This window comes from Metopolophium dirhodum, chromosome 9, assembly GCF_019925205.1.
Source record: "Metopolophium dirhodum isolate CAU chromosome 9, ASM1992520v1, whole genome shotgun sequence".
NCBI classification, from domain to species: Eukaryota; Metazoa; Arthropoda; class Insecta; order Hemiptera; family Aphididae; genus Metopolophium; species Metopolophium dirhodum.
In genome coordinates this window covers 5,438,320-5,448,173 of record NC_083568.1, presented here as the reverse complement: position 1 = coordinate 5,448,173, position 9,854 = coordinate 5,438,320, and the positions used below count along the sequence as shown (strand labels likewise).

General features: G+C 44.0%; 1 protein-coding gene across 1 annotated transcript; it reads right to left on the bottom strand.

The window, feature by feature from the left end:
• Positions 1 to 636: 636 nt before the first annotated feature.
• Positions 637 to 8,010, bottom strand: LOC132951650 (toll-like receptor 7). Its single transcript, XM_061023474.1, has one exon. The coding sequence runs from the start codon at positions 7,462 to 7,464 to the stop codon at positions 3,448 to 3,450; it is 4,017 nt and encodes a 1,338-aa protein (XP_060879457.1). The 5' UTR covers positions 7,465 to 8,010; the 3' UTR covers positions 637 to 3,447.
• Between the last annotated feature and the right edge of the window lie 1,844 nt (positions 8,011 to 9,854).

The window sequence follows — 9,854 nt, the reverse complement described above, 5'->3', positions numbered from 1 at the left end:
ACTTTTAAAGCCATAAAAATATGGTCTAAACGAATCCATACGTACACGGGGCGGCCATAATTTACGCTCGCGTTGTCTTCTTGAAAATGATATCAATATCGTAATAGGTGTTTTTGTATATAATAATGATAATAGTTTCTACAATGCCAGTCAAAATAATATTGTCCGGGTGAAAAATTTACAAAAAGAGTAAAATATAATAAATATAGACTAAGAGAACGGCGGACGCATAATAATATAATGTAATATCATTATGTTGGAAATTGAAAATTTCAATATATTATTGTTTTATATGATACTATAATGGCGTGCGCAAAAAATAACTATCGACGCGCATATACCTAATAGTACTTGGGTATACTGCACCTATACCACGGTATCGTCTCGCAGGACGCACTCGTTGGCCTAGAAATTTGTGAGCTTATTGCCGGCGAAGATCGTTTCAAAGTCGCGTCTGCAGATAGGTATTATAACGTGCGCCGGATTTTTGCGTGGGACGCGTATCGATTTGCATATTATACGATATGGGTACAGCCGATTCGTACCGTACACGGAACGTTTCGATCGGCAGAAGAGAACCGAAAACCATCGCGGCGGCCATCGCACGATGGCGGAGGCCAGCGTTTTATTATATTATTTATTATTTTTTTTTTTTTTTTTTTATCTTTTCGTTATTATAAAGTTATTATCATATTATACTCACCTGCACACTTGTAGCGTTGTACGGTTTAGCGACGTAGAAAAATTGCGAGAAAAACGGCCGAGCGCCGCCGTTCGCCGTCGGCCGACGACTGTAATTATTATTATTATTATTATTATTTTAACATACACGAACCATATCATATTATTATAGTCGTGCACACCAATAACGACGGAGAGCTCTTCCTGCGGGCGGTCGGCGAGAAAAAAAGGGTTGAGACCCTCTCTTTCGGTTTTCACTTTCTGGACGCGCACAACGTATAGGCCGTCGTCGTATACCTACGTGTACTATATACGCTTTTTTTTCTGCTGCAGGGGTAGATCCCCGTCATCTATTTGTATATACATCACGTGACACACACAAACGGCAAACGGGACAGAACAATAATATTCCGTCTAGTCCGCCGAACACGCACATTCTGTTGACTGCATGACTGACAGACGGCCTTTGCAAAGGGCCGGGGAAAAAAAACTCATGTATTATTCACGGTTTCGCTTTCCTACGACGTCATGTGACTCGCCGTGTCACTCTCTCTCTCTCTCTCTCCCGGTCAGCGTAAATATATGTACCTACGATGATGATATCATTTGATTCGTACACTGCAAAAAGTGGTACACAAACGCGTGCACAATACTTACTGCAGCACAATAAATTATATATATAGTAATAATAATATTATAATATGTATGAGGACAACGTAATAATATAATGTACTATGCATTTTACCTACACATATTATATATATACTGCAGTGGGACCTCGGTATCTCGAAGTTTCTGTACGTCGAATATTTTCGTCAGTCCCGTTCACAATATGTTTTCTAATTACCTCGGTAACTTTAGATATGTCAATTTTTTTTTTCTTTTTGTCCCTCCGAGATACAGAGGTTCCGCTGTACAGTGCGTTATCCGTTAAAAAGAAATGTAGATAGGTAGGCGTAGGTGGTGTCGATGGAAAAAAAAATAATAATAACAAGTGTTTTTTTTTTTCAAAATAAAAAATAAATTATTTATTTTCAACGTTGTACAATACACGTCTATACATATTAATATCATTACATAATAAAATGGGATGTACACGAATATATACAAATAATTTCTTAATCAAATAATAATAAAATAGAATCGAAGTTAACAATATTTAAATAAAAAAAAAAATTGTGGTTAATTAAAAATATCATACAGTCTTCGTTCAAGTAGTGAAACATAATGTAAATCCCCCAAATAATTGTATATTTTTTTTTTTTTTAGTTTTTTTTTTTAAACATCCAACCAAGTTGTTATCGGTTTGTCTTACCCTGTTACTACACTCGCCCCAAAACAATTTAAAACCGCATGTAGGGTGTAAAATTCGTAAAAATATTCCTAACAATTTTGTAATATTTACGTTCACGGGATGAAACGCGTCGGAGTCTCTGTTAATCAAGCACAGTTCAGTTCATCCATTAAGCCGATACATTTACATGGAAATGGAATTATTGTTTTCGAGGATAAGAAGGTGTGTATTTATTATTTATCTTATTTTTATTATCCTTGTTTTGTGTTTAAAAGATACAAAAAAAAAAATAATAGTTTTATATTGTCTCTCCAAATAAAAAGCCGAATCCATTTCAGATAACGCAGCGGCAGTACTAAGTGGTAATCCGTGTACTGAATAAAAAAAATATACATTTATATATAATATATAAGTATATAAATAAATATATTTTTTTCATTCTCTGTGTTTCGTACGAAAGCGTACTCGGACACGTCGGAATAATAACAGAATAAACGCTCTAGGAGAGTGTAGTAATAAGGAGAGATATAATAAAATACACGAGAGCCTAGAACCGGTATTATTATTATTATTATTATTACGATGTATGAAGAGAAAAAAAACACCAACACCCACGGAGGTTTTTAATTATCCCACATCATGTGTCATAAATTTAAAATAATATTTTATTATTATTGCTCTGCGTCACGTGAAAAATGAAATAGAATATAATAACACTCGCGATGTATGTCATTTCTTCGATTGAAAATTGTTAAGAGGTGAGGGGAGCAAACAACAGTGATACGAAGACTTAATCAGTCTGGGCCTCAAATCGAGGATAATACATTTTTTTTTTTTATGAATTTAACACACAAAATTTGGTTGCTCAAAAACAATTTTTTTTTTTTTTTTTGAGCTGACTAGAAAAATGGCGTTAGATTCTCAATAGTTAGTACGAACCGTTTTTTCACAATAATAATGATAATATTCAATAATAATATAATATTTAAAAACCCGCCTAAAATCACATTTACAATATAAACGGCGGACACAGCCCGTCGTAAAATAATTATTACGAACATATAAAGTAAAAAATAATGATAATTAAAAAAAAAAAAAAATACAAGAAAGTTTCAAAGGGAATTAACCGCAGTGTGTTCCGGAGAACGTACACTTAGGAACTCAATTAATCTATGAATCATACAAGTCGTGCTTATTTAAACAACATTATCACATATTGATGAGCACATACGTACATAATATATGCTTTGTTCGGTTCACAGATAAACGAAACAAAACCAAACGAAAAATACAAATATAATAATAATGATAATAATGAAATAATAATAATTATTGTACAGTACGTCGGTGACACTGACCTGTTTGCGCGAGATTATTACCCACAACATGCAATAATATCATAGGTTCGCGGCATAAGCAGCGCTGTGGAAGTATTGAGGGGCGACGACGACTTGCTTGGGGAGGTTTTCGCATCAGACGAGGTAAGCCTGCACGGCGTTCTGGTGCTGATGGTGCTTGGCGGACCTCCGGCTGTTGGTGCGCTCGAACTGGTGCGCGGGCGGCATCATCCTGCTCGGCGACTGGTGCACCGACGGCGGCGGCGTGTCGATGGCCGAGTAGATGTGCTCGGTGGACGCCGGCCGGTCCTCGCAGCCGCCCCCGAGTTTCGGGGACGGTGTGGCCGTCGTGGCCGTCGAGTAGTTGGAGTCCTCGTGCCGGTGCTGCGGCCGGGGCAGTGACCCGGGGCTGTGCTGCTGCTGCGGCTGCTGGTGGTGTTGATGGTGGTGGTGATGGTGGCCGTGCGGCCGGTGGTGCGGCGTCTTATCCTGAGGCGACGGCGGCGGTTGCCGTCGGTGGGCAGGCACCACCGGTGTCCGGGTGTCGATGGTGTAGTTGTTTATGTTGTTCCGGTAGTTGCACACTTTGTGGTGATGATGGTTGTTGTTGTGGTGGTTGTTGCTGGGCATCAGGTAGCGGAGCCGTTCCCAGAACCGTTTCTCGCCCCATCGCACCTTGGACGCCGTCTTCAGGTAAGGCCTGATCTCGGGGTCGGCGTCCGCCTCGGCCGCGATACTGTTCTCTTCGATCAGCACCAGCTTATACACCTTGCCCTTGAGGGCCTCGTGCAGTGCCGACCGGAACTCGTATCGCGACCACTCGGTCTGTATGAAGTTTCGGGACAGGACAACGATCACCCTGCGACTAGCCTCCGCGGCTTCGATCACTACGGGCGACGAACCGGCGTGGTACATGGACGTGATGGGCAGGTCCCTGTAGTGCAGGCACAACTGGTACGACGGGTTGCCGTGCTCGAGCTCGGCAACCACCGACTGCAGGACGAACTCCTCGTCCTTGGGGCTGTACAGTACGTAACCGTCGTACAGCTTCTCGCGATCTTCGTAAAAGTGCTTGTTGCCAGAGTTCTTGCAGCTGAACACCCGTATGCCGTACTTGGTGTACAGCCACACCTTGATGTTGTCCCGGACGGCGAAGAGCACCAGGGCCACGACGAACACGACCAACAGGAACGTGAGTAAAGGCACGTAACTGGACGTCATCATGTTGCGCAGGGCCCAGCCGCCGGTGTAGAAGTCGCTGCACGTCGTTTCGTTGAAGTCGATCTCGCGCCTCTGGCCGGGGTCCGACTCGTCCGGCACGCAAGTCACGTCAGTCATGTCGCTGATTTTCGGCCCGTTCTCGTACACCCAATTCCGGAAAGGTTGCAGGAACTTGCAGCGGCACGACCACGGGTTCTTTCCGACCGACAGCTGTACCAGGTACGGGTTGATGGACAGCTGCCACACGTTGAAGTTGCTCAGCAAATTGCCGTGCAGCTTTAGCACCTCGAGGTTCCGTAGCGGCGCGAAAGTCATGTTGTTCACGTACGATAGACGGTTGTTGTGCAAGTGCAGCTGCCTGAGCTGGTAGAGCTGCTCGAACTCGTAACCCTTCAACTCGGTGAGCATGTTGTCCTCCAGATGAAGAACCTGCAACGAGCTGAGCCGGTTGAACGTGTGGTTCTGGAGCGATTCGATTTTCGAGTTGTTCAGGTACAGGTGCACCATGTTTTTGCGGCCGATGAATATGTGGCCCTGCAACTGATTAAAATTGTTGCCGTCCAGGTACACGTGCGTAGCGTCCATCGGTAGCTTCGGCGGCACCTGGTTGTTCAGCTGGTACGAACAATCCACGATGTTCGTGTGCCACGTCTGATCGTGGTAGCACGTACAATTGCTGGGGCACGTCATCTCGCAGTCGCAAGCGTCGTATTCACAACACTTGCACACGGTAAAACAGTGGGTCTCGTACTTGCACAAAAACTGCGACGGCCCGGCGGACAAGATGGGCACCACCTCCGAGCCTCTAGAATCTGTCGTTTTGCACACCACGTTGTCGAGGTCCATGACCTTGGGGTTCTGCCTGAGCTGCGTCATATTGTTGACGGCGGGCAACCAGTCCATGGAACAGTCGCACTCAAACGGATTGCCGCCGATGTAGAATTCCGGCAGCGAACGGTTGATAGGCACAACGCCCAACCGCAGGGCGTTCACGTCCAATCGTGTCAACTCGTTAGCGTACAGGTCCACGCGCACCAAATTTCTCTTTTTCAAAAACGTGTTGGGTCTGATGTTCGAAAGGAAATTGTTGTTGAGGAATAATACTTCTACGCTGTTCGGTATAGAACGTTCCGAAATTTCGGTTATGTGATTGTGACTGGCGTCAATTGTGTTTATGTTTAATCGGTCCTTCAGGTTATAATAGTCTCCCAGTTCTTGCACGTAATTATCGTGCAAGTCCAGCCATTTGAGATTGGCCGGCACCATCGCGTAATCGAACCAAATTAAATTATTTTTAGACAAATTTATCCACTGCAAACTGGACAGCGATTCGAACACTCCGTTAACGTCCGTTAAATAATTTGCGTCCAGTCTGATCGCTTGGATTTGGCTATTTTGAGTGAACGTGCCTCGTTCGATGGTGTAGATTTTATTTTTCGATAAATTCAACACCTGCAGGTTGGGCAAATTAGAGAACATGCCTTGAGTCAGGTTTCCTATAAAATTATCTACAAGTCGCAATCCGGTCAGTAATTCCATATTTTTGAACGAATTGTTGTGGAACACACTGATTTGATTTTCACCCAAGTCCAACGTTTTTAAGAATGATAATTCATTCAACGCTGCTGGCACCTGTTGAATGGCATTTGAACTGAGGTCGAGTTCTTTAAGAGCGGAACAATTTTTAAACGCCTGATCGTCGATGGTAATCAACAAGTTGTTGTTAATGGTGAGTTTGGACAGCACGTACAAGCCGTTAAAAAGCCGCGATCCGATCGTGTGCAGCCGGTTTTCGGCCAAGTTGAGCGTGTGCAAGTTGTACAGCGGAAGAAACGCGTTTTCCTCGATACTGCTAATGCTGTTGTTGCTCAAGTCCAAAATCTGCAAGAACACCAGGTCCTTGAAGACGTTCGACTTAATCCTGGTCAGTCCGTTGCGGGACAGGTCCAGGACGACCAACCGGAGGAGGCCGACAAACGGTCCCTCGTCGATCTGATTGATCTTGTTGTTGCTCAGATTTATAATAACCATCTCCTCGAGCCGGTGGAAGAGTCCGCGGGGCAGCTCGTACAGTCCGTTGTTTTGCAGGTAAACCTCGCGTAGTTCGTGGTTTTTGGCGAACAACGTCTCCGGCAGTGCCTCCAGTTTGTTATAGGACGCGTTGAACACTTTGAGCGACGCCAGCGTGGACAGGCTGTCGGCGGCGATCTCGGTGATGCTGTTGTGCTGCAGGCCGAGCGTCTGCAGCCGCTTCATGGCCGATATGGCGGTGCGGGCAGGCACCGATTGTAGGTTGTTCCACGACAGGTTGAGCACTTTGAGGTCGGTGCCGCCGGGACAGTCGGGCCCGGAGAACCCGAGCGTGGTAAGGTCTTCGATACCGTTGTGCGACACATTCAGCTGCTGAATGTTTTTGAGGGCGCAGAACGCGTCGGCGGGCACGGTGTGCACGTTCGACTCGGACAGGTCGAGCGACTGGAGCTCGGTGAGCCGGTCCAGGCTTCCCTGCGCCAGTTCCATGGTCTTGGTGGCTCCCCATTCTAGGTTGGACGTGTGCACGGTGAGCTTCTTGAGCCCGCCCAGGCCGTCGAACGCGTCCGCCGGTATGTCCAACAACTTGCACCGGACCAACACCAGCTCCTCGAGCTGGTGCAGCGGCCGGAACATGCGGGGCACCAGCGTGCTCTGCAAGAACAGCTTGTCGGTGCAGTCGACCGTCAGCCGAACAGTGCCCTCGGGCTGCACGGACGAGAAGTTCGGGCTGTCCATGGCCAACGCCCGGACCCGGCACTGTACGGACGTCTTGGCCGTGTCGTTGTTGTACGACGACCACGTACACGGTTCGGCCGCGACACTGCCGTCGAGTTTGGCGACCGCCGCGGCGCACATCGCGGCCACCAAAAATAGTTTCATTTTAATAAACAATTTCATTTTTTTTTTTTTTAGTTATTTTTCAAAAATCGAACGAGAAAAATTTTTTTTTTTGAAACTTGATATTTTTTTCCAAAAAAAAAAAATCGCGGCGGGCGTTCGTCAGAAAACCGAACGGTTCGCGTACGACCCCGTCGGTCGGGCATTCGACATAGTCGCGAATCGCAGTACGACTGCGGTCGTTGTTCGCCTCGCGGGACGCACAGGCGCGCACTCGAGACTAAGTTAAAACGACGAAAAACGGAAAAATTATTAAGTTATTATTTAAAAAAAAAAAAACACTACGGTACTGCCAGTAGTCGGGCCGGAGTACCGATTGCATGCGTAGTAAAAATCGAAATGATAAAATTATCGTCCAGTCGGGGCGACGGTAATAATAATAATAAAAAAAAAAATTATAATAATAAACCGAAAAAAAATCGCAACACTCGAGAGCAGATCGTCCGCGCGCGCGAACACTTTCACATAATAAAAACGGACTCGTAATCCGAACGACGGTGCGCGGTCGGACTGTCGGCAACGGGTTCACGGCGGAGACTGAACGCGACACGGGCACGGCCGCACTGGCCCGCGCGCCGAGTGGTCCGCTAGTTGTGCCGGCCGGCCGTCAGGGGGCACCACGTGACGGCGACGGTCCACCGGCGGCGGCGGCGGCGGACCCCTTCCCGGCCGCGGCCGCCGCACCCGGTTACGGTTACCCTGTGATTATCCGCCACCGCCACCGCCGCCGCACACCGTACGGTAGTCGGACCGACGTTTTCCTCCGCCACCCGATTGTTAGGTACATTATATTACTATTATTATTATTATATTACGTAGGTACGTTTTTTTTTCTGTGTCCGTTCTTTCATATTATTATCATCGTTTTCCATTACGAAATCGTTGTGTGTTATCTCGTTTTTCCGGCGATTTTTCCGCTTCGTTTCCGACCGATCGGCCGGGTGTCAAAAGTCGAAAGTGATTTTTCGTTGTTGTTTTAACGATTTTTCTGCGCTTTTTAATTGTATTTTTTTTTTTACCAATAACAACAACACTTCGAGCGCACTTGTAGGCATTTCTTGTGGGAAGTCTTTTTTTTCTCACATGACAAACGCAAACAAAATATATTTTTATCAATAGTAATATAAAATATTATGGAACCCACCACAGCTGGCCAACATTCTTGTAATTCGTATTTATTTGTAACTTAATGTTTGGACACTAATATTAAACATATTTAAATTTATATATGCAAAGTCAATTTTAGTCTTTTATTCTATTTTATAGCGTGTAAAGTTACAACCGCAGTAATTTACCCAGTGAAAGAAATAATTGAATTCTACAATGTAGGCCTATCGCAGCTATATGTTATACTTATTTGTGACAATATTTTTGTTCGGCCCGACATTATACTATTTCGCCAAATACTATTTAAATGTAGCATTGCAGAGGTGTTACTTATAAATTATAATATAATGTTATAAAATTATTTTGTTGTGCACATGAAAGAGATCGTACGCAGTCACGAATTAGTTGACCAGTATGTTCAAAACGTACGTTGTTTTATCTTTAAAAATGTTTTTATAATTCCATAATACATACTTAACCGAACTGGTACGGCGTACGCCACATACCTACCTGATGGATAATTTTTTTTATCGTTTTTCGCGCACGCGACGACGTCAAAAAAATTAAATAATATATCAAGAGATAATTTTTTTTCACCAAACACGCCAATAATCTTCGCCCCGAGACACGAATAATATTATAATAATAATGTACCTGTATAATATGGCATACCTATATACCTACGGTAGGTTTCCAGCATTATTTTAATATTATATTATACGGTTTACGGTCGTCGATTATTCTTAACATTGCTTTATACAGTGAACGATATCATATTTTATTATTGTTGTTTTGATTTTAATTTATAAATTATTTTTTATACCCTCTCTCTTTTGTTATCGTGATTCGAAAATAAATACCCGAGTTAAATATTTCTCGTCAAAATGATAATATAGGTACTACGCTGTCGTCGTTTTAAGACCCGCGGCGTCGGCTGAAGCTACTTTACGCGAAGAAGGATTACATTCTGGAAGAGTTTCAAAGGACTCGTCGTAAATAAAACCATGTCAAGTTTTCTTCGGTGATTGTGGTCTTGTACTCGGACATCTTATTGTGAGTCTTTATAGGTCGAGCAAAGAGCATCCTTTATAATTGGCCAAATTATCTCGAACAAAGACCACATTTTGCTTGAGTGGGCATTTCAGTGCAGTCATCAAGTATATATTATTATTATTATTATTATTATTATTATTATTATCGTGATGCTGACCACTGCATTTGACGCACCGGAGTGGATGATAACAATTAAACGACCTCACGTTATATAATAGTAGGTACACAAT